A 24,061-nucleotide genomic window follows, 5' to 3' on the forward strand; every position below is an offset into this window, starting at 1 on the left:
TTGATGTATGTTGCTTGAATTTCCAGCATCTGCAGAATTCCTGTTGTTTCAGCTCTATAAAACTCTGGTTAGGCCACACTTGGAGTACAGTGTTCAGTTCTGGTCGCCTCACTATAGGAAGGATATGGAAGCATTGGAAAGGGTACAGAGGAGATTTACCAGGATGCTGCCTGGCTTAGAGAGTATGGACTATGATCAGAGATTAAGGGAGCTAGGGCTTTACTCTTCGGAGAGAAGGAGGATGAGAGGAGACATGATAGAGGTATACAAGATATTAAGAGGAATAGATAGAGTGGATAGCCAGCGCCTCTTCTCCAGGGCACCACTGCTCAATACAAGAGGATATGACTTTAAGGTAAGGGGTGGGAAGTTCAAGGGGGATATTAGAGGAAGGATTTTAATCAGAGAGTGGTTGGTGCGTGGAATGCACTGCCTGAGTCAGTGGTGGAGGCAGATACACTAGTGAAGTTTAAGAGACTACTAGACAGGTATGTGGAGGAATTTAAGGTGGGGGGTTCTATGGAAGGCAGGGTTTAAGGGTCGGCACAACATTGTGAGCCGGAGGGCCTGTACTGTGCTGTATTTGTCTTTGTTCTTTGTTCTTTAAGGCAGAAGTTAACAGATTTTTGATTCATCAAGGCTTGAAGGGTTACAGGGAGGAGGCAGGAGACAGGGGCTTAGAGGGAAATGGATCAGCCATGATGAAATGGCAGAGCAGACCCCATGGGCCAAATGGCCTAATTCTGCTCCTTTGCCTTATGATCTCATTAATGGGGTGGTGTGAGAGGGGAATGAGCTGCCAGCGGATGTAGTGGACGCAGGTTCAATCGCAACATTAAAGAAAATTTTGGATAGGTCAATGGATCAGAAGGGTGTGAAGGCCTATGGTCTGGGTCTGGGTAGATGGTTCTAGCCAAAAAAAAAATTCAGGCCATCATAGACCAGATGAGCTGAAGGACTTGTTTCTACACTATCTTTGCCTATGAACATGAAATCATAACTTTATTTAAGAAAATAGCTGTGATACCTGTCTGTCTTCCTTGATACCACTCATAATTGATGTCAAGAATCATTTCTTACTTGCTACTTCACTTTCAGGTGTTTTAACTGGCAAGAAGAAACACGACAAGCAAACAGCCAATGAAGAGTTTGCCCTTATGTTCTCAGTAATAGATGAAAACTTGAGCTGGTATCTGGATGACAATATCAAGAAATACTGCACTACCCCAAAGAAAGTGGATAAAAATGATGAAGATTTTATGGAAAGCAACAAAATGCACTGTAAGAGAACATTGAAAGTCCATCCAATGGCAATGCTGCACTTTCAAGGAGATGTGTAACTAGCACCCCATCGTCCATGTGTTGTTTGTCACAGGGTCCTGGGTCCTCACCGTTAGCAATAACATTATGCATATTCCAGGCTTCTGGCCTTGCCTGTGTTCCAGCTAGCTTCTTCCTCCCCACCACCACCTTTTTATTCTGGCAGCTTCTTCCTTCCTCTCAGTCCTGAAGAAATGTCTCGGCCTGAAACATCGACTGTTTATTCTTTTTCACAGATGCTCCCTGACCTGCTGACTATTCCTCCAGTGTTTTGTGCGTGATGCTTTGGATTTCCAGCATCAGTAGACTTACTCATTTTTATGGTCTGTGTCCTCTGTTCCTGTGGTCCTGATTCACCTCCCACCAACAGTTCACTCTGCTCTTCCAGCCTTCAATTCTGACCTTGGGTTTCTCGGAGCTCTTCCCCAACATGGAACCTCTCCCTCTTCCTCCAAGGAGCTCCTGCTGCTGAGGTCTACGCCACATGCTATTCCTGTGTTGGCCAGGCCACCAATCACACCTATGTTTCCTGTTACTTGCACCAACATCCAAACCTGACCTTTGAGACGAGAAAGGCACTTTCAGGTCATAGAAGCAGATTGCAGTCTGAAATTGTTGGCACTTCCATGCCCATGACTCATGGGAGGGTTTAGGGCAGCGCAGTAGCATAGCAGTTAATGCATTGTTTTATAGTGCCTGCTTTTACCGATCGGGGTTCAATTCCCGCAGCTCTTTGTAAGGAGTTTGAACTTTCTCTCCTTGGCTGCACGGGTTTCCTTCAGGTGCTCTGGCTTCCTCCCACATTCCAAAGACACATGGGTTAGTGTTAGTGAGCTGAAGGCATGCTTTATTGATGCTGGAAGCATGGTGACACTTGTGGGCTGCCCCCAGCACCATCCTTGCCGATCTGATTTGACATAGATGACACACGAATGATTTAATGCTTCTATGTACATGTGACAAATAAAGCTAATCTCTGATGATGGAAGGGAGGCCTGGTTCAGGCCTAGTGAAAGGACTTAAATGCATCTAGCCCCCATAGGTATCTACCTTCCCTGTTCTCCAAACTTACAGATCCCTGACTGCTCTGTGCTGAGAACTTCTGCAGCCCACTCACATCCAAGGATCTGTCCGAACCCTCCTTCCTCTTGTTAGCCTGAGCCCTCCCTGGGAAATCAGGAGTTGATTACCTGTTCTCTGGGAGGGTTCGGCATCAATAAGTCACTTCTCTTATGGATCACCCCATTGATGCAAAATGCTCAGAGGGCCAACCCTGGCACTGACGCTGTCCTCAATCTCTCACAGTTCAAATATTTCAGCTATTTATAATGGTCTAGTGTAAAATACAATGCCAATTACTCTTAGGTTCATTATGTTCATTAATCAGGTTTGTAATTACTGTAATTACTGCAACATCTCTGCCACATCAATCTGATTACTTCAGTTTAATGCATGTACCTGCCGGATTAGGTAATATCTGATGGAAAACGATCTGTTTTGAGCTAACTCAGATTGGGTTAGTGGTGAGGGAGGACAGTTGTGGGGAGATTCTGCAGACTGTGACAGCCCCCAGAAGAGGGAGCAGTAGCAATGGGATGGATTTAATCTTCCAATGGGTACCTAATGGGTCCGAAAGGAACCTTTTGGCATTTGGGGCTGGGAGCCATTTGGGAGGTAGGTGCTATGACCTTTGTTTATCATATATATATATACGAACATAGGTGGACTGCTTAGTACCGTAAGTCTGCAGACGACTCAAGAATTGGTGGAAAGATAAATAGCAAAGATTGCCTAAGGATACACAGGAAATATAGATCAGATGGAAAATTGGGCACAGAGGTGGCAGATGGAATTTAATCCAGACAAGTTTGAATATCAAGTACTAACAGGATCTTAGGAGTGTTTCTGTACAGAGAAACCTTGGGGCACACATTGCCTGAAAATGCCAACACTGGTGGATAGTTATTTTTATTTATTCAGCGATACAGCGCCAGAGTATGCCCTTCTGGCCCATCAAGCCAAGCCGCCCCAGCAACCCCTGACAAACCTGATTAACCCTAATCTATTCACAGGACAATTTGCAATGACTAATTAACCCACCTGGTACGTCTTTGGACTGTGGGTGGAAACCAGAGCACCCGGGGTTAAACGCTCGCATTCCACAGGGTGGATGTCCAGAGACTCCTTACAGAACGGTGCCAGAATTGAACTCTAAACTTTGGAATGCCCATGAGCTGTAATATCATCTCACTAATTGCTACACCACTGTGGCGCCCTACCGTCACTCTGTGTGTTCAGGACTATTGGATGATGGGAGGACAGGGAGAGAGGGCAAGGATGCTGTGCATATTAGAGAGAAAGAAAGAAAAGAGATGAGGAGACAGAAAAATAAATGGGGGGTTGACGAGAGAGTATCGAAGTATGGAAACATCCTGATATATGAATGTATAATGTTTTACACAATGAGTTGTAATCACCCTTCTATCCATTTATATTTTTCAGCTATTAATGGATATGTCTATGGGAACCTTCCTCACCTATCAATGTTTGCTGGGGACAAAGTGGTCTGGTATCTTTCTGGGATGGGCAATGAGGTGGACATTCACTCAGCTTATTTCCATGGGCAAATGCTGGTTAATGCTAATCAACACACTGATACCATCAGTCTATTCCCTGCCACTTTTGTTACCGCTGTAATGGTGCCCAATAACCCTGGGAAATGGCTTCTCAGCTGTCAAGTAAACGACCACATAGAAGGTGTGAAAGTTTCCTTCTCACTCTTGGTATCTTTATATAAGTTTGTCTTTGCAGTTCCACACGAAGGGTCTCAGCACTGAATAGAGTCATAGAGCATGACCACACAGCAACAGGCCCTTTGGCCCATTTAGTCCATACTAGCCTGGTCTTCTGCCTAGTCCCATCCATCTACATCCCAACCATAGACCTCTGTACCCCTCTCATCCATGTCACTATCCAAACTTCTCTTAAATGTTACAATTGAACTCGCACCTGCCAATTTGCTGGCAGCTCGTTCCACACTTACACTGTCCTCAAAATGAAGGGATTCCTTCTCAGATTCCCCTTAAATTGTTCACCATTCACCCTAAGCCTCTGACCTCTTATTCTGGTCTCACCCTACCTGAGAGTAAAAAGCCTGCATGCATTCACCCTATCTGTACCCCAAATAATTTTTAAGATCTCCCCTCATTCTTCTGTGCTATAGGGAATAAGATTCTAACCTATTCAGCCTTTCCCTACAGCAGGGAGGTACTACTGCAGTTGTACAAGGCCTTGGTGAGACCACACCTGGAGTATTGAGTGCAGTTTTGGTCCCTTAATCTGAGGAAAGACATCCTTGCCATAGAGGGAGTACAAAGAGGGTTCACCAGATTGATTCCTGGGATGGCAGGACTTTCATATGATGAAAGACTGGATGAACTGGGCTTGTACTCGTTGGAATTTAGAAGATTGAGGGGAGATCTGAGTGAAACGTATAAAATCCTAAAGGGATTGGACAGACTAAATGCAGGAAGATTGTTCCCGATGTTGGGGAAGTCCAGAACAAGGGGTCACAGATTGAGGATAAAGGGGAAGCCTTTTAGGACCGAGATTAGGAAAAACTTCTTCACACAAAGAGTGGTGAATCTGGAATTCTCTGCCACAGGAAACAGTTGAGGCCAGTTCATCGGCTATATTTAAGAGGGAGTGAGATATGGCCCTTGTGGCTAAAGGGATCGGGGGTATGAAGGGAAGGCTGGTACAGGGTTCTGAGTTGGATGATCAGCCATGATCATACTGAATGGCGGTGCAGGCTCGAAGGGCCGAATGGCCTACTCCTGCACCTATTTTCTATGTTTCTATGTTTCTAAGTTCCTCAAGTCCTGGCAATGGTTTTGTAAATTTTTCTCTGTACTTTTTCAATTTTTTTTTATCTTTACTGCAGGTAGGTGAGCAGAACTGCACACACTACCCCAAATTCGGCGCACCAATGGCTTGTACAATTTCAACACTAACATCTCAACTCTTGTACTCAGTGCCCTGGTTTAAGAAGGCCAATGTGCCAAAAGCTCTCGTAATGACCCTATCTACCTATGATGCCACTTTCAGAAGATTATGGATCCATACTCCCAGAACCTTCTGTTCTACTGTGTTGTTATATTCTTGGCGATTTAAGATCAGTAGCCCATTAAAATAAAGTGACTTGACAAACCTAACCAGAATATTCACCTTAAAAAAAAACCCTTTCACTCTGCGGTTCCTGTTGTGGAATATTTGAACTTGATCAAACGTCCATTAAATGAATGCCCTACACAATAATTAACAGGTGAATTTGTATAATTGCAGCTGGAATGCAGGCTTTGTTTGAAGTTGTAGACTACGAAAAAAAAGCCAAAAAGGAGACAAGTAAAGGAAAGGAAAGACGATATTACATTGCTGCAGAGGAAATAATATGGGACTATGGACCATCAGGTTTGGACAATTTCACAGCAAAGCCTCTGGACAGTGCACAAGGGTATGTCTCACTGCAGTGTTCACATGTGTATCTTTATCAGGAACCTTGGACTATTAAGGCTGGTAGATAATGGAGATGCAGACAAATCTCTAGATATGGTACTGAAGGCATTCAGATTCAGATTCATTGCATGGATCGGGCATTGTGACTATGTTTATGTTCATGCCAGTGTTTATGACTATTGTTCAATTCTTGACAATAGATTTTACAACAACTCAGTTGTTGAATGTATATGACTATTAATGTATATGACAAACAACATTGGACTCAGTACAGATCCCTGAGGCACACCACTAATCACCAGCCTCCAATCTGACAAACAGTTATCCACCACTACTCTCTGGTGTCTCCCATCCAGCCACTGCTAAATCCATTTTACGACTTCAATATTAATACCTAACAATTGAACTTTCCTAACTAACCTTCCGTGTGGAACCTTGTCAAAGGCCTTACTGAAGTCCATATAGACAACATCCACCACTTTACCCTCGTCAACTTTCCTAGTAACCTCTTCAAAAAATTCAATAAGATTTGTCAGACATGACCTTCCACACACAAATCCATGTTGACTGTTCCTAATCAGACCCTGTCTATCCAGATAATTATAGATGCCACCCCTAAGAATACTTTCCATCAATTTACCCACCACTGACGTCAAACTCACAGGCCGATAATTGCTAGGTTTACTCTTAGAACCCTTTTTAAACAATGGAACAACATGAACAATACGCCAATCCTCTGGCACCATGCTCATTTCTAATGACATTTGAAATATTTCTGTCAGAGCCCCTGCTATTTCCACACTAACTTCCCTCAAGGTCCTAGGGAATATCCTGTCAGGACCCGGAGACTTATCCACTTTTATATTACTTAAAAGCGTCAGTACTTCCTCTTCTTTAATCATCATAGTTTCCATATCTTCCCTACTTGTTTCCCTTACCTTACACAATTCTATATCCTTCTCCTCAGTGAATACCGAAGAAAATAATTTGTTCAGAATCTCCCCTATCTCTTTTGGCTCCACACATAGCTGTCCACTCTGATTCTCTAAGGGACCAATTTTATCCCTCACTATCCTTTTGCTATTAATATAATGGTAGAAACCTTTGGAATTTATTTTCACCTTACTTGCCAAAGCAACCTCATATCTTCTTTTAGCTTTTCTGATTTCTTTCTTAAGATTCTTTTCAAATTCTTTATATTCCTCAAGCACCTCATTTACTCCATGCTGCCTATATTTATTGTAGATATCTCTCTTTTTCTGAATCAAGTTTCCAATATCCCTTGAAAACCATGGCTCTCTCAAACTCTTAACCTTCCCTTTCAACTTAACAGGAACATTGTGTACTCTCAAAATTTTACCTTTAAATGACCTCCATTTCTCTATTACATCCTTCCCATAAAACAAATTGTCCCAATCCACTCCTAAATTCTTTCGCATCTCCTCAAAGTTAGACTTTCTCCAATCAAAAATCTCAACCCTGGGTCCAGACCTATCCTTCTCCATAATTATATTGAAACTACTGACATTGTGATCACTGGACCCAAAGTGCTCCCCAACACAAACCTCCATCACCTGACCTATCTCATTCCCTAACAGGACCAACATTGCCCCTTCTCTAGTTGGTACCTCTATGTATTGCTGCAAAACACTATCCTGCACACATTTTACAAACTCCAAACCATCCAGCCCTTTTACAGTATGGGCTTCCCAGTCTATGTGTGGAAAATTAAAATCTCCCACAATCACAACCTTGTGCTTACTACAAATATCTGCTATCTCCTTAGAAATTTGCTCCTCCAATTCTCGCTCCCCATTTGGTGGTCTATAATACACCCCCATAAGTGTTACTACACCTTTCCCATTCCTCGATTCCACCCAAATGGCCTCCTAATAGATGAGCCCTCTAATCTATCCTGCCAGAGCACCGCTGTAATATTTTCCTTTTTGTAGAGAATTCCGAAGATTCACTGTCCTTTGCATGAGAAAGTTCTCATTATTTCGGTCCTATTCAAACTTTGCCTTGTTCTGAAACCGCAACTCCCAGTCCTAGTCTCCCTGGTAAGGGAAAACTTTTTCCATGTTGAACTCGGTAAGAACTTTGCAACTTTCAGTGAGATGTCCTCTCATTCTTCTGATCAATGTCCGCCAATGAGGAAGGAGACACAAGCGCCCTGCCCACTCTTTCAGTTTTGGCCGAACCATACTTGGATATATCTAACCCCAAAATACCCGAGAATGGAAAACTTTGAATCCTTCCATTAAGAAACTAAAAACTCTAACCACATGAGTTGAAACCAAATCCTAATCCTCTCCCTCCATGATGGTAATAAACTTCCACCTTTCTTGGAACTGAGCAACACCAAAGTGTGCCTCTCCAGTGTTTCAGAGCACCAGTACTAAGTCTCCAAATTCAAATTCAGGTTGAATTATCACTCGACCATACATCAATACAGCCAAATGAAATAGTGTTCCTCTGGTGCTGAGGTGCAAAACATAAGAAGCACATTCAAAATTGCAAGCAAACAAGCGCATACATACATAGCCCAAGCCCCTGGGCGACATGTTGCATTCTTTGCAGTGTGCAGGCCCACGCAATCCAACCTGTCACTCCACTGATCGAACACTGGAGGGCAGCACTGACAAGAGAGCCAGCTCTCAACTGAGCACGGACACCACACTATACTGCCTCTGGCGTCTCCTCGCCTGGATTGCAGCAGCAGGGAAGCCTCCAGTTGTTCACCCACTGAGTTATGCCAACTCCCCGCACATTGTTTCCTTGCAAAACTAATTTGGAAGCATTGGCTTAATTTAATCCTCCACCTTTGTGGAGGGGTATACTATGAGTTTATTTCAGATTCCCAGTACGTTTCGTTCACATGCTTATATTTTTTAAGAACCAATTGCTTTGCAATTTTCCAGGTTCTCAATTGGCCTAACAGAAAGCAGGTCTGAAAAAAACAGCTTCTTAAATATTGTAGAGAGAGGCACAAAACTATTACTAATGGCTAATTTTTCTTGCATCTTTAGAGATGCTGTGGTATTCTTTGAAAGAGGAGAAAATAGAATTGGAGGAAAGTACATTAAGGCTGTTTACAGGGAATACACAGATGACACTTTTAAAAAGCTCAAGCCCAGAACATCAGATGAGCAACATCTTGGAATACTCGGTAAGAAAAAAATCTCGAACTTTCTTCAGCTGTTTGAGCTATCTTTAGCATTACACAAAAAATTTTTGTTTCACATTTGACTTTTTTCCCCAATGTCACTGGGGGTGAAGTAACAGAATGGAGCACACTTTTAACTAAGTCTGTTTTCACAATTCACCCAATTTTATCTCTCTTTGAGTCAGAGCAAGTAGCACCGGGTAGAAATCTTCACTGACTCAATTTACACGGCTGCACAAAACCACAATCTAGTCCCTGCTCTAAGCATGTTTTGGTTTAAATCAGCAATGGCATCTTACAGTGGCGTGGCAGTCAGTGCAGTTGTCTCACTAGTCCAGGGACCTAGATTCTATCCTGACCTCAGATGCTGCCTTTGTGGAGTTTGCCTGCTCTCTCCTCATGAGTGTGTGGATTTCCCTTCAGTACCTTGTTCTGCCCCATTCACCCCTACCCCCAACATCACAAAATGTGCTGGTAGTTTAACTGGCCACTTTAGTGTAGGCAATAACAAAAAAAAAAAGAGGTATTGAAAATAAACGGGGAAGACATAAAACAAGTACAGAACTTTTGCTACTTAGGAAGCTGGGTGACATCAGTTGGCAGGTGCGACATGAACATCAAAAGAAGAATAGGGATGGCAAAAGACACCTTTATGAGAATGAAGAATATACTAACCAACACTAAACTAGGCATGACAACCTGCCTCAGAGTACTGAAATGTTACGTTTATCCAGTTATGTTATATGGATCAGAATGTTGGACAATATCTAATAATATAAGGAAATGAATTGAAGCAGCAGAGATGTGGTTTTTGAGGAGGATGCAAAGAATATCATGGATGAAATGAATATCTAATAAGGATGTCATGAACAGAGCAAGCACAAAAAGAGAAATAATGTATGAGATCATGAAAAGGCAATGTAACTTCATTGGACATGTGATTAGGAAAGAGGAGTTAGAATGCACCGTAATTATGAGAAAGATTGAAAGGAAGAAAGCAAAAGGAAGGCGAAGACAAATGATGATGGGGACAGCAGCCAGAGAACTGGAAATGAATACCAATGAATTGATCCACATGACCCGAAACAGGAGTGTGTGGTCCATGGCAGTCAAAGCTCAAACTGGACATGGCATCTGATGATGATGATTGAAGTGTACTTGTCTCAGAGACGCAGGTAAATGAGAGAGAGAATGAGAGGAAATGAAATGAAAATGGTATTCTCCCCTGATGGCCAGCATGGGCCTAATGAACTGAATGGCATCCTTCTGCCTGCTGGAGAGATAAGATTGGTGTCACATTGTGCTGAGACATAGGTGGGCAGGGTGGATGTCATTAGTGGGTGGATGAATCACCACAGGTTATTGAGCCTAGGGTCAACATAGAGATCAAAATGTGCACAATCCCACAGCTGGGTCCCAAGCTCTTACTGTAGAGGGTGTTTATGAGATAGAAACATAGAAAACAGGAGCAGGATAAGGCCATTCAGTTCTTTGAGCCTGCATCACCATTCAGTATGATCATGGCTGATCATCTACATTAGGTGGACTATGTATGGTTTTGTGGTCCTTACTCAAGGAGGGATATACCGTATGTTCATTGGACATAGTTCAGAGAAGACATGAGGTTGATTTCTGAGATGAAGGAGTGGTCCCACAAGGAAATGTTCAGCTGGCTGGGCTGACACTCACTGAAGATTAGAAGAATGACATTATGGCATGGTGGTATAAGAAGTACTTCTGGTGTCTGACATCCCAAGGACAAACCAGCTACTTAGTTAATCTGGCTGATGTTCAGTAAGATACCCCTAGAATAGTTGTCAGGCAAGAGATTCAATTGGAACATGACTGGTCATAGTCGATGGTGATTATGCAAACATATAAACAATCATATAGAGAGTAAAACTACAAGATGTTAATCCAACTGTCAGGCACCAAACCTTCTGTGATACTGATCTGCTGTTCTACCTTTGGACAGTTTGCTTCATTGTATAGACCATTCTGCCCCACTCAAAAACTTCCTCCCTTTTTCCTGAGCTAGGCAGATTGGTAAACTCCAGACCAGACGTAGTTTGTAGTTTGAAGCCAATTTTATTATTCACCAATGCGTTTCAGCGTGCAAGAAGCTGAGACAAAGACAGTGCTTCTAAGTGTTCGCACGAGAAATGGAATGAAATATTGATTAAAATTCCTTTGACACATAACAAAGCGCTTCTGACTAATAGCGAATAATAAAATGTACAAGCGATTAGCAAACAAACAAAATGGCCGACCTGAGCAACACGGTAGTAGGTAATGAACAACAGTTGTAAACTTACAAGTAAGCTAAGTAACTTACAAATGTCTAGAATTAAGTAGCAAACCAAATGGGGAGGGCCATAACATAGACACAATTTGTTGTTGTTACTCACTCTCATGGATAAAATTGTAACTCATGATTGCCTATCTTCTGTAGGACCTGTCATTAAGGCAGAGGTTGGAGATAACATCAAGGTGACTTTTTGGAACAATGCCAGCCAAACCTACAGCATACAACCACATGGAGTGCTCTACCAGAAAGATGTTGAGGGAGCGAAGTATCAAACCAATACAACAGGTAATTGAATCTGAGAACGTCCATTCACCAAAAGCAGATAAACTATTTTATTCTCCAGAAAGTAGCTGTTCTGAGCCACAGGAAACTTACCAAGGGTAATCTGTAATTTTTAACCCAGCCAAAGAATAATCCAAAGTCATTTGAAGTTGAAGGAATATAACAAGACCTGGGCCTGATCCAGACATTCCAAAATGTGTAATTTTTAAACTTGCTTAATTAAGCCATCTTAAATAAGTTCGTGACATGGACCTGGTTTTCCTGTCATTTTCAGCCCAAATGTTACTACTTCTCCCCTTCCCTGTCCAAGCTGACCAAGAAGGGTTCTCAGGCCACAAAACCCTACAATTTTAAAGTCTAATCTGTGGGTTTAAAACCTTCCCTGACCTCACCTGCCCCTGGCACCTGCTCCTGATCTCACCATGGTCTGAACTCACCAGGCTCCGATTTCACTTGGTCTTGGCCTTAACTGGCCTTGGTCCAATATCCCCCTGACATCACCTACTGTTGGCCTCACCTTGTGCTGGTCTCACCTGCTCCTGTCACCACCTGCCCCTTCTCCTCACCTGTCCCTGAATTCAACTGGTCTTGACCGTACCCTCCCATGACCACATCTTCTCCTGACCTCACCTGTCCATGACCTTATCTGGTCCTACCCACATCCGCCCCTGACCTCACCTGGTTCTGCCTTTGCCGTTCCCTGACCTTACCTGCCCATGATCTCATCTTACACTGATCTCAACTAGTTTCTCAACTGGCCCTTCCCTGACCCAACTATCAAAGAGTCCCACATTGGTTTCATCTGCAACCTGAACGGTAAATCATCCCAGACTCCCTGCGGTGATTCAGAGAGAAGGTTGGTCAAGGAGAAGGAATGCCGGTAACAAGGAGGAGTGCTTCCATGTTCTTTGTTTCTCTTACTCTGTATCTATCTCTGTTCCTCCATGTATCTCTTATCCTCTGCATCAGTGGCTGTGGCGTCTGTAGTCCAAATCCTTGGCTATTCAACCTTAAAAATCCTCTACTGTCCCTACGGCACCACCGCCAACTCACCCCCCACCCCCTACATTCCATTTTGCAGAGCATGGACATTTTCAAAATTGAAACTGCTGCATAAATTCAAGATAATAGGATTATTTTAATAGGATAAATTTAAGTGTTAGCTCATAAAATAATTAAGGACATTAATTACACCATCCGTCAGTGAAGCGCAGGATGTAGATCCTCATCCCATCACAAATGTGCTGAATCTTTTGAGGAGTTTTGAAATGAGCTTTAATGGCTTTGGAATTAATGTCTACTTTGCAGAGCATGTGGGACCGCCTGCCCGATCGCCCCATGTTTTGCCTGGTCAGACATTTATTTATCAGTGGGAGGTCCCCAAAGATTTTGGGCCTGGCAAGGATGAAGCTGACTGCCAGACCAGACTCTATTACTCGGCAGTGGACCCCATCAAGGACAGCAACTCAGGTCTGGTTGGACCCCTCATTGTGTGCAAAAAGAATGCGCTGGATTCACGCGGCAAACAGGTACCATAAGCTTGTTGATGACTCCCAGTTCAAATTCCACATGAACTTCACACCGATGCCAAGAACCGAGCTAGAATCAAATCCATAAATACAAAATATTTTTTTCCCTTGTAACGAGTTCTTGCGAGGATCAAGAATCAACTTATTCACTATATACACATGTATTAGCAACATGCAAAATAGAAGCAATATTCAATAATATAAAGAATAACAAATTTTATAAAAATAATATTAGAAGTATGGATATGGAATAAAATGTGTATAAATACATAGATACTAGCATCTACAGTACAGTGAAAAAGTATATAATTGGACTCATCGATATATCATTCAAAAAAATCATTGGACTCTGGCAAAATTGCAAATGTCATTCCACTCTTTAAGAAAAGGAGGAAAGCAGCAGAATGCAAATTATAGACCAGTTATCCTGACCTCAGTGGTTGGGAAGATGTTGGAGTCAATTGTTAATAGACAATAGACAATAGACAATAGGTGCAGGAGTAGGCCATTCGGCCCTTCGAGCCAGCACCGCCATTCACTGCGATCATGGCTGATCATCCACAATTAGTATCCAGTTCCTGCCTTATCCCCATAACCTTTGATTAGAGGTTAAAATACAAATATGCAATAAAATATGCATAAATACACAAGTACCATCATGTATTTGCAACAAAAACAGCATTATTAAGAAGTATTTTAAAGTGTTTACAGTGCAGTCCAAAGACTGAGGTAGGTAATAGATAGAGGGGAGTGGGGTCAGGGTAACTAAAGTAGTTGAACAGATTAACTGCCTTGCGGAAGAAACTTTTAAGAAGGCATTAAGTTTTTTTGTTTAATAGCACTGTAGTGCGCTCCAGAAGGATGGTTTTAGAAAAGGTAGTTTGCTGGATGGATAGTGTCCACAATCATTTTCGCTGCTCGCTTCTTTGTCCTGGACACATACAGTGATGGTAGATTGCAGCCAATGACCTTTTCAACTGACCTGACAGTTCATTGTAGTTTCTGCATACTGTGAGAGGATGCTGACTAAACCAGACAGTAATGGCACATGTGACAATACTCTCTCTGATAGCATTGTAGAATTATATCTTTATGTTCTTGGGGAGATGCATTTTACCAAGTGCTGCAAGAAGTACATCCACTGCTGAGTTTTTCTGTTGATGAAGGAGATATGTTTCTCCCAGCTGAGGTCCTTTTCCATAGAAGCCATTAAGGATGAGTTTATGGAGTACTTGGTGACACAGGACAAGATAGGTCAAAGTTAGCATGGCTAAGGACAAATCTCGCCTGATAAAACTGTTGGAATTCTTTAAGGAGATTACAAGTAGGGTAGATAAAGGAGATGTTCTGGATGTTGGACTTTCAGAAAGCCTTTGACTAAGTGCCACACATGAGTCTGCTTACCAAGCAGAGCCCATGTTTTACAGGTGAGTTACTCCTGTAAATGTCAGGAGAGTTACTGACATAGTTAGAGTATTGGCTGATTAGTAGGAGGCAGCAAGTGGGAATAAAAATGTCCTTTTCTGGTTGGCTGGCTGTGACTAGTGGTGTTCCGCAGGGGTTGGTGTTGAGACCACTTTTTTAAAATACTGTATATCAATGATTTAGATGATGGAATATATAGCTTTTTTGCCACGTTTGCAGATGATGTGAAGGTTGGTAGAGGGGCAGGTAGTGTTGAGGAAACAAATGGGCTGTAGAAGGACTAAGTCAGATTAGGAGAACGGGCAAGCAAAGTGGCAAATGAAACACAATGTTGGAAAATGCGTGGTCATGCGCCTTGGTATTAGAAATAAATGTGCAGGCTGTTTTCTAATCGGGGAGAATATCCAAAAATCTGAGATGCAAAGGGACTTGAGAGTCTTTGTGCAGAACACCCTAAAGATTAACTTGTGGGTTGAGTTGGTGTTGAGGAAGGCAAATACAATGTTAGCATTCATTTCAATAGGTCTTGGATACAAGAGCAGGGGTGTGATGCAGAGGTTTTAGAAAGCACTGGTGAGGTCTCACGTGAACAATTTTGGCCTCCCCATCTAAGAAAAAATATGCTGGCACTGGAGGAGGTCCGGAGGAGGTTCACAAGGATGATTCCAGGAATGAAAGGGTTAGCATACGAGGAATGTTTGATAGCTCTGCATCTGTACGCACTGGAATTTAGAAGGATGAGGAGAGATCTCACTGAAACCTTTTGAATGTTGAGAGGTCTAGACAGAGTAGATGTGGAAAGAATGTTTCCCATGGTGGGGGAGTCTAGGACAAGAGAGCATAGCCTCAGGATAGAGGAGCATCCATTTAAAACAAAGCTGCAGAGAAATTTCTTTAACTTCTTTAGAGGGTGGTGAATTTCTGGAATTTGTTACCACAGGCAGCTGTGGAGGCCAGGTCGTTGTGTGTATTTAAGGCAGAGATTGATAGGTTCTTATTAGGACACAACATCAAAGGTTATGGGGAGAAGGCTGTGCAATGGGGTTGAAGAGTGGATAAAAGGATCAGCCGTGATTGAATGGCAGAGCAGATTTGATGGGCCTGGTAGCCTAATTCTGCTCCTATGTCTTATAGCTAGGGTGCCTAAAACCTTTGCACAGTGCTGTGTTTGTCAATATAAAATGGAGAGCAGGTCTGTAAATCTAGCAGAAAGAAAGGATTGAGAATGGTGCGAGTGGAGCACTGCGGGAGGGGTGTACGGCAGGCAGAGAAGGAGTGTCAGGGGTGGGGGGATGTTGTGGCACAGGTGCAGACACACCCAGCTCTAAGACACTGGGCAAAATCATATGATTCCAAACAATTGGTGTATTGATCATTACAGAATGTCTCTCTGGTGGTTCTTGCTCCCTCCCCTCTCCCTTCCCCTTTTCCCAACCATGATTCTCTTCTTCCTGTCCCCTTCCCACTCTCAGTCCACAATAAAGACCCATATCAGAATCAAGTTTATCATCACTCACCTATGTCATGAAATACGTTGGGGTTTTTTGCGACAGCAGTACAATGCAATACATAAAATTACTACAATACTGTGTAAAGGTCTTGCACACCCCAGCTATACATGTGTATGTGCCTAACACTATTGCACAGTACTGTATGCCTAATACAACATAAACAACATTACACAAAGTGGTTTAAAGTGATTACAGTGCAGTGCAGTGACTGAGGTAATATACTTTATTGTCGCCAAACAATTGATACTAGAACATACAATCATCACAGTGATATATGATTCTGCGCTTCCTGCTCCCTGGATTACAAATCGATAGTAAATATTAAAAATATAAATTATAAATCATAAATAGAAAATATAAAAATTGGAAAGTAAGGTTGTGCAAAAAAAGCCGAGAGGCAGGTCCAGATATTTGGAGGGTGCTGCCCAGATCCGTTCAGCAGTCTTATCACAGTTGGAAAGAAGCTGTTCCCAAATCTGGCTGTACGAGTCTTCAAGCTCCTGAGCCTTGTCCCAGAGGGAAGAGGGACGAAAGGTGTGTTGGATGGGTGGGTCATGTCCTTGATTATCCTGGCAGCACTGCTCCAACAGCGTGTGGTGTAAAGTGAGTCCACGGATGGAAGATTGGTTTGTGTGATGTGCTGCGCCGTGTTCACGATCTTCTGCAGCTTCTTTCGGTCTTGGACAGGACAACTTCCATACCAGGTTGTGATGCACCCTAGAAGAATGCTTTCTATGGTGCAACTATAAAAATTCGTGGGGGTTTTAGGGTTAGGGGAACTATGCATAATTTGTTATTATGCATAGTTGTTTCATTTCAAAGTAATATCAATGTGTGTAGACATCATGACGGTGTTGGTATGATTGGATTAGTTTATTGTCATGTACACCAAGGTACAATGAAATTCAATGTAATTCCTTGTTTCCAAGATGATCACAGAGTAAGCGGTGTTCGTGGTAATAATACGTACAAATGCAGCAATAAATTTGAGTGCCAAACAGCAGAATGGTGCAAAGGCAGTTATGTAAACTGAGATAGAGCAAAAGAAATGCTGAAGTGACAATAACGGAATAACTGAGAGAGGTAGAGTTAAGAGACCAAGACCGTGGTAGTACCTCTGGGAAAAGGATGTGGATGAGGTGATTGGTTCAGAAGCCTGATAGCAGTGGGGAAGATGGAGCGGGGCGGTGGGAAGATGGAGTCAAAGTGAGTGGATAACTTCACTCACACCATCACTGAAGTGACTCTACAACGTATGGACTCATTTTCAAGGACTCTACAACTCATGTTCTCAGTATTATTTATTACTTATTTATACTTTTATTTTGGTACTTGAAGAATTTGTCTTCTTTTGCACATTGGTTGTCTGTCTTAGTGTGTAGTTTCTCATTGATTCTATTGTGCTTCTTTGTATCTAATATGGATGGCCACAAGAAAATGAATCTCAGAATATGGTGTACTTTGATAAAAATTTACTTTACACTTTGAAATTTGATCCAGCTCAATTCAATTTATTTAATAATTCTGGAATGAAATGTTAACAATAGTAATGACACCTATGCAAATTCCAGAGTATACAATGGCCCAGTGGTTCAATTGTTCAATTTAGTATCAGAGAATGTATACAGTACAACTCGAAATCCTTACTCTTCACAGACATCCATGAAACAGAAAAAAAATATGGTGTGCAGTTCAAGACATCTCATTATAGGAAGAATGTAGAGGCTTTGGAAAAATTGCAGAAAAGGTTTACCAGGATTCTGTCAGGGTTAGAGAGTACAAGGAGATGTTCGACAAACTTGGGCTGTTTTCTCCGTAGAGTTGGAGGCTGAGAGAAGACGTGATAAAAGTTCATAAAACTATGAGAGGCATAGAAAGAGGAAGCAGTCAGAATCATTTTCCTGGGGTAAAAATGTCAAGTATTAGATAATATGCATTTAAGGTGAGAGAGGAGCTTAAGGGAGATGTGTGGAGCAAGATTTTTACAGAGAGCATGGTAGGTGCCAGGAGTGGGTGTCCAGGGGTGTGGTAGAAGCAGATATGATAGTGGGGTTTAAAAGGCCAATAGATAGGCACACAAATATAACAGGCATCAGAATCAAAATCAGGTTTAATATCACCTGCATATGTCATGAAATTTGTTGTTATGTGGCAACAGTAAATTGCAATACATAATAATAAAAAACCGCAAATTACAGTAAGATATATGAAGTTAAATTAAATATAGTACAAAAAGAGAAAAAGCAAGTCAAGAGGTGGTGTTCACAGGTTCAATGTCCATTCAGAAATCGGATGGCAGAGGGGAAGAAGCTATTCCTGAATCATTAAGTGTGTGCCTTCAGGCTTCTGTACCTCCTACCTGGTGGTAGCAATGAGAAGAGGGCATGTCCTGGGTGATGGGGGCCCTTAATGAAAGATGTCACCTCTTTGAGGCATCGCTCCTTGAAGATGTCCTGGATGCTGGGGAGGCCAGAGCCCATGATGGAGCTGATTGAGTTCATAAATCTCTGCAGCTTACTTTGATCCTGTGCAGTGGTGCCCTAACCTCAGCCCCAGGCCAGACGGTGATGCAGCCATTAAGAACGCCCTAACTGCAGAAGGGATAAGAATCATGGTTAGGCAGAAAATATTTATTTTAATTTGGTGTCATGTTCACCATGAGCTGAAGGGCTGTACTATCCTATGTTCTATATATCAAACAGTGATAAGAACTCACTTGCTTTTGCGATGTCTGCCAACCAGTGAAATGTCTTGTCTGCCTTATGTATGAAGCTCCACACCTATTATGGTGCAAAGGTTTAGCAAGCCTTTTGGTTCAGGGTCAATTATGGATGAATAATGAATCACAGCCCTGCCAATAACCCTCGCATTGCACAAATAAATGTATTATAATGTTTTATAAATTGTAAATGAGATGCATTGGAAAGCTGTAAACTTTACGGCGGCAGAAATTGTGAGCTTGTGTTTTTCAATTCATTCATCCACCTTCATTCATCTTCTATGTTTTCTTCTAGAAAAACATGAACAAGGAATTCTACCTGATGGCGACAGTGTTTGATGAGAATCTAAGCTGGTATTTACAGAATAACATTAACAAATTTACAACCAAGCCGAAAACTGTCAACAAAGAAGATGAAGACTTCCAGGAATCAAACAAAATGCACTGTGAGTCTTTAAGATGATCAATAGCAGGAGGCTTATACTCGCTGGAATTTAGAAGATTGAGGGGAGATCTGATTGAAACATACAAAATCCTAAAGGGATTGGACAGGCTAGATACAGGAAGATTGTTCCCGATGTTGGGGAAGTCCAGAACGAGGGGTCACAATTTGAGGATAAAGGGGAAGCCCTTTAGGACCGAGATTAGGAAAAACTTCTTCACACAGAGAGTGGTGAATCTGTGGAATTCTCTGCCACAGGAAACAGTTGAGGCCAGTTCATTGGCTATATTTAAGAGGGAGTTAGATATGGCCCTTGTGGCTAAAGGGATCAGGGGGTATGGGGGGAAGGCTGGTACAGGGTTCTGAGTTGGATGATCACCCATGATCATACTGAATGGCGGTGCAAGCTGGAAGGGCCGAATGGCCTACTCCTGCACCTATTTTCTATGTTTCTATGTTTAATAGGGACCCGGCTGGTTATATCCCTACAAATGAGTAAATAATCTGAAATGAGAAATTTGTGTACAAAATTGTGCTTGGCAATTGGTTGCAGTTTTAAGGTTCAAGGATTTATTGACTACAGTTAGAATTGGTGAGAGACTGGGATTGCTCTGTGAGCTATCATAGGCTGAAATATCCTCCTTCTATCTTGCAAGGAGCCTCCATGAGGATAAAAAACTTGTCATAGGGTTTGGAAGCCTTTGTGTCTCAATAACCCAGAGAGCTACGATGGCTGGAGTCACGGCTTTATGCACTGGCTCTTAATAGAGTCACCCATGTCAACAGGTCAAAAGGTAGAGGCCAGAGGTTCAGGGGTTCAGCTCAGGGCTAACAACTCTGACTGGTAAAACAAAATTGTTACAGAAACAGCAATGAAGATTCCTTCTACATTAGAGATCTCCCCTCAGACTTCAGAGGAAACATCCCAGGTCAATCATGTCATGACATTTGTTGTTTTTGTGGCAGCAATACGTTGTTTGACGTAAAGTTACCATAAATTACAATAAAAAAGAGTGTAGATGAGAAATAGAGAGGTAGTGTTCATGGGTTTATGGTCCATCCTGAAATCTGATGGTGGAAGGGAAGAAACTGTTCCTAAAACATTGAATGTGTATCTTCAGGCTCCTGCGCTTCCTCTGTGACAGTAGGAATGAGGGGAGGGGGCATGTCCCTGATAGGTTTTAATTAACTGATTTGACACAAGAGTGATCTGAATTATGTTATCTACTTTTGAGGAAGCCTTCTCATTTTCTTTGTAACGTGATTTTTTAGCAATCAACGGATATATGTACGGCAATCAACCAGGCCTGACAATGTGCAAGTCGGATGAAGTGTCCTGGCACTTGATTGGCCTGGGCTCAGAAGTCGATATCCACGGCATTTACTTCCAGGGCAACACCTTCACCAGCCAAGGAATGCACAGAGACACAATGAATCTGTTCCCACACGTCTCAGCCACGGCCATCATGCAGCCTGATAACACAGGTAGAGAAATCCAGAATTTTACCTTGCCAGTGATATTTGTAATAAAGGTAAGCAAAATAGAAATTGAGGCTTGATGGTTTGAAAGATCTAACTAGAGCAAATCTAAGGTAGAGCAAAACAAACTGTTTAAGTGAATCTTCCTCTCCATCAAGATCTATCACACTCTCATATGCTAAGTGTTACCTTTACCAGCAGCAGTGAAAGATGGGGGTTTGATTTCAACATTTAAGACCATAAGACATAGGAGCAGAATTAGGCCATTTTTTTCCCTCCTCAGCCCCACTTTCCGGCCTTCTCCCCGTAACCTTTGATGCCATGGCCAATCAAGAATCTATCAGTCTCTGCCTTAAATACTCCCAATGATCTGGTCTCCACAGCTGCATGTGGCAACAAATTCCACAAATTCACCACCCTTTGGCTTAAGAAATTTCTCTGCATCTCTGTTTTGAAAGGGCGCCCCTCTATCCTGAGGCTGTGCCCCCTTGTCCTAGACTCTCCCACCATGGGAAACATCCTATCCACATCTACTCTGTCTAGGCCTTTCAATATTTGAAACGTTTCAATGAGATCACCCCTCATCCTTTTAAATTCCAGTGAGTACAGGCCCACAGCCATAAAATGATCCTTCTATGATTACCTTTTCATTCCGGGAAGCATCCTTGTGAACCTCCTCTGCACCTTCTCCAAATCTTTTCTTAGATGAAGAGCCCAAAACTGTACACAATATTCGAGGTGGAGGCCTCACCAGTGCCTTATAAGCCTCAGCGTCACATCCCTGCTCTTTGTTAAGTACCCCGTAACTGGGTTGCTAAACCAGCAGAAATGGACCACTTAGTTAGAGTCTGGTTTAACAGAAACTAATAAAGTTTTATTAAGGAAATAAGTAACACAGTACTCTAATCGTAAGGATGTAAATGCAACAGGTTAGCAATGATAATACACACGTGTACACAGAACTAGGGTAATAGGAATCAATCAAGCTCTATCGCAGTCTAGGGGTAAAATGATCAGTCTCAAGTGACACAGAGTTCAGTTCAGCTTAGTACAGTTAGCAGTAATCGCTGTTGTGCCGTTGGAGAGAGAGAGAGATAATATGCAAATCTGATTCAGACAGACCTTTGATGTTCTTGGCAGTTAGCTTTCGGGCAAACCCTTTTAATGTCTTCTGTGGTCACCGGCTGTGACCCCTCCAGTCCAGATACGACGGTTCTTCCGCGGTGAACCCGGCACCCAGGCAAGGGCGGACACACACACGAGGTTCCCGCCGATCGTACCTTTTCACCCTGTGAGTCTATGGTTGGTTCCCGCGACCAGACCTCCAAACTCACACCAACTTGTGGGGGCACACCGCTCTTCCAGGGTCTTGTTATCTCATGATCTGGTGGTGTGTCATGCCTTAGTGAACCTGTTCTTTTTATCCCCCTGCTGGGGTATCGCCTGTCCATCAAACTTCAAACAGTTCAGGTTCAAAGCAACCGGTCTGTCAATATTCTGAAATGTGTTTCTTTCTAGTTAATCTCTCTCTTCTCTCTTATTAGCATTTTGAATGTTTCTCCATTGTCTCCCTTATCTCTCTCATCAGTATCAATCTTCTGATAACTTGGTTTGTCGTCACATCTTGTGTTCTAGACCTATTGAAATGAATGGAAAAGCCATGGTCATATGACATAGCACATAGCAAACGAATCATGTTATGACCTCTACACTTGTTTTTATGTTTTCTATAATACCTTCTCCATAAGGTTTATTTGAATCGATGTACAGAATTTTGAAAAAGCAGGGGAATGGAAAACTAATTCAGAGGAGGAGCTGAGGCCTGGGATGGATCAGCTTACTGAACAGTTGGGCAGGCCTGAGAGATCACATAGTCCACTACTCCTGTCTGTGTTTTCTTCCCTCTTTCCCCCAACTTTGCTTCTCTTGTGAAACATTTGGACTCCAGACCGTGACTGGGGGCTCTGTTCTGGACACTCTTCCTCCCGAAGAATATGGTCTTCACTAACGGTTGCCTGTGATTCCAACAAGAATCATCAAACTAAGCCTGAGCTAGCTAGGCCTCGCTAAACACCTGCACGAGGAGTGGTCTAACTAAAATTTTGTTCCCAAGTCTGAGGTTGTAATCACTGATTTATTGTGCCTTCTTTCCAATATTGTTCCTTCTTGATGAATCGTGATTCCACATTATTCATATCTAAGATTGCCATTTAACCAATTGCCTCTTTACACTTCTACAGAGAGAAGTTGAACTGGTTCATGGTCTCCATTATCTAATCACTGCCTTAAACATATTATCAGCTCTTGCTCTAAGTTAGAGACAATAGACCAGTTTATCCCACTGTGGTGCTGCTAAGTTAGGGAACATGATTTAGAGACATAGAGCATGAGCACTACAGGACAGAAACAGGCAGTTTCTCCCACCTGGTCCATGCTGACCTGTGTTTCTGCTGATTTTCATCCACCTGCACCTGAACCATAGCCCTCCATATCCCTCTCATTGTACTTATCCAACTTACACTAAAATGCTACAATCAAACCTGCATCCAGCACTTCCACTGGCAGCTCATACCACACTCAAACCATCTTCTGAGTGAAGAAGTTCCCCCTCAGATTTCCCTTAAATATGCCCCCATTTACCCTTAACCTATGTCCTCTAATTCTAGTCTATGTCTTACCTGTTTGTTTTGATCATATTGCCATACTCCCTGTATCATTCTTAACTGCTTCTGTCTTTTTTTGTTCCTCCCCTTTTCTCAGTTTATTTGTTTCTGATGCTCCCTCTCCTCTCTGGACGAGAGATGGCGGGAAAGAGCTGCTGTGCATTTATACGCCCAGGAGGTGATCCTGGAAGACTGCTGTCCTGGACTATTGGAGCTGCCCTTGCTGCTGTTCTTCCTGTCTCCTGCACTCCCATCATCTCCCTTCACCTCCCACTCTGCCTTCCGTTCCTCATTCTGTCCCTCCATAACCGTACTTGTCTCCATAATCCTTCCCCTTACTCCATGCCGAATGTCAACAACGAAGGACCGAGGTGCAGTTGGTAGAACCGACAGCTCGCAGTTCCAGTGTCCCAGGGCCTTCCACATCCCCAACTGTGTGGGAGGCTGGTGAAATCGGAAGAGAGTTGACATTATTAGAGGAGAGTATACATGGGATCAAAGCCAACAGGTGTTTGGTGGTTGCTGTGAACTCAGATTGAAGATTAAAAGATTAATTTATTTGTCACATGTGTATCGCAACATGAAAACATATAGTGAAATGACTTTTTTTGTGTTAATGACCAACACAGTCCGAGGATTGTGTAAGGGACAGCCTGAATTATCATCGTTCCCACTGTTTACTAACCCTAACCCAGACGCCTT

The 24,061-nt window shown here is 42.6% G+C and overlaps 1 protein-coding gene across 1 annotated transcript in view; it reads left to right on the forward strand.

The window, feature by feature from the left end:
• Positions 1–24,061, forward strand: part of cp (ceruloplasmin) — a 70,958-nt gene that overhangs the window by 22,121 nt on the left and 24,776 nt on the right. The window contains exons 4-11 of the mRNA XM_063045372.1: positions 1,099–1,281; positions 3,823–4,077; positions 5,665–5,833; positions 8,865–9,004; positions 11,454–11,594; positions 12,900–13,120; positions 19,071–19,221; positions 20,490–20,702. Of these exons, the coding sequence (XP_062901442.1) occupies positions 1,099–1,281; positions 3,823–4,077; positions 5,665–5,833; positions 8,865–9,004; positions 11,454–11,594; positions 12,900–13,120; positions 19,071–19,221; positions 20,490–20,702 (1,473 nt within the window). The remainder of the gene's footprint in view (positions 1–1,098; positions 1,282–3,822; positions 4,078–5,664; positions 5,834–8,864; positions 9,005–11,453; positions 11,595–12,899; positions 13,121–19,070; positions 19,222–20,489; positions 20,703–24,061) is intronic.

The sequence above is a fragment of the Mobula hypostoma genome, chromosome 4, assembly GCF_963921235.1.
Source record: "Mobula hypostoma chromosome 4, sMobHyp1.1, whole genome shotgun sequence".
NCBI lineage: Eukaryota > Metazoa > Chordata > Chondrichthyes > Myliobatiformes > Myliobatidae > Mobula > Mobula hypostoma.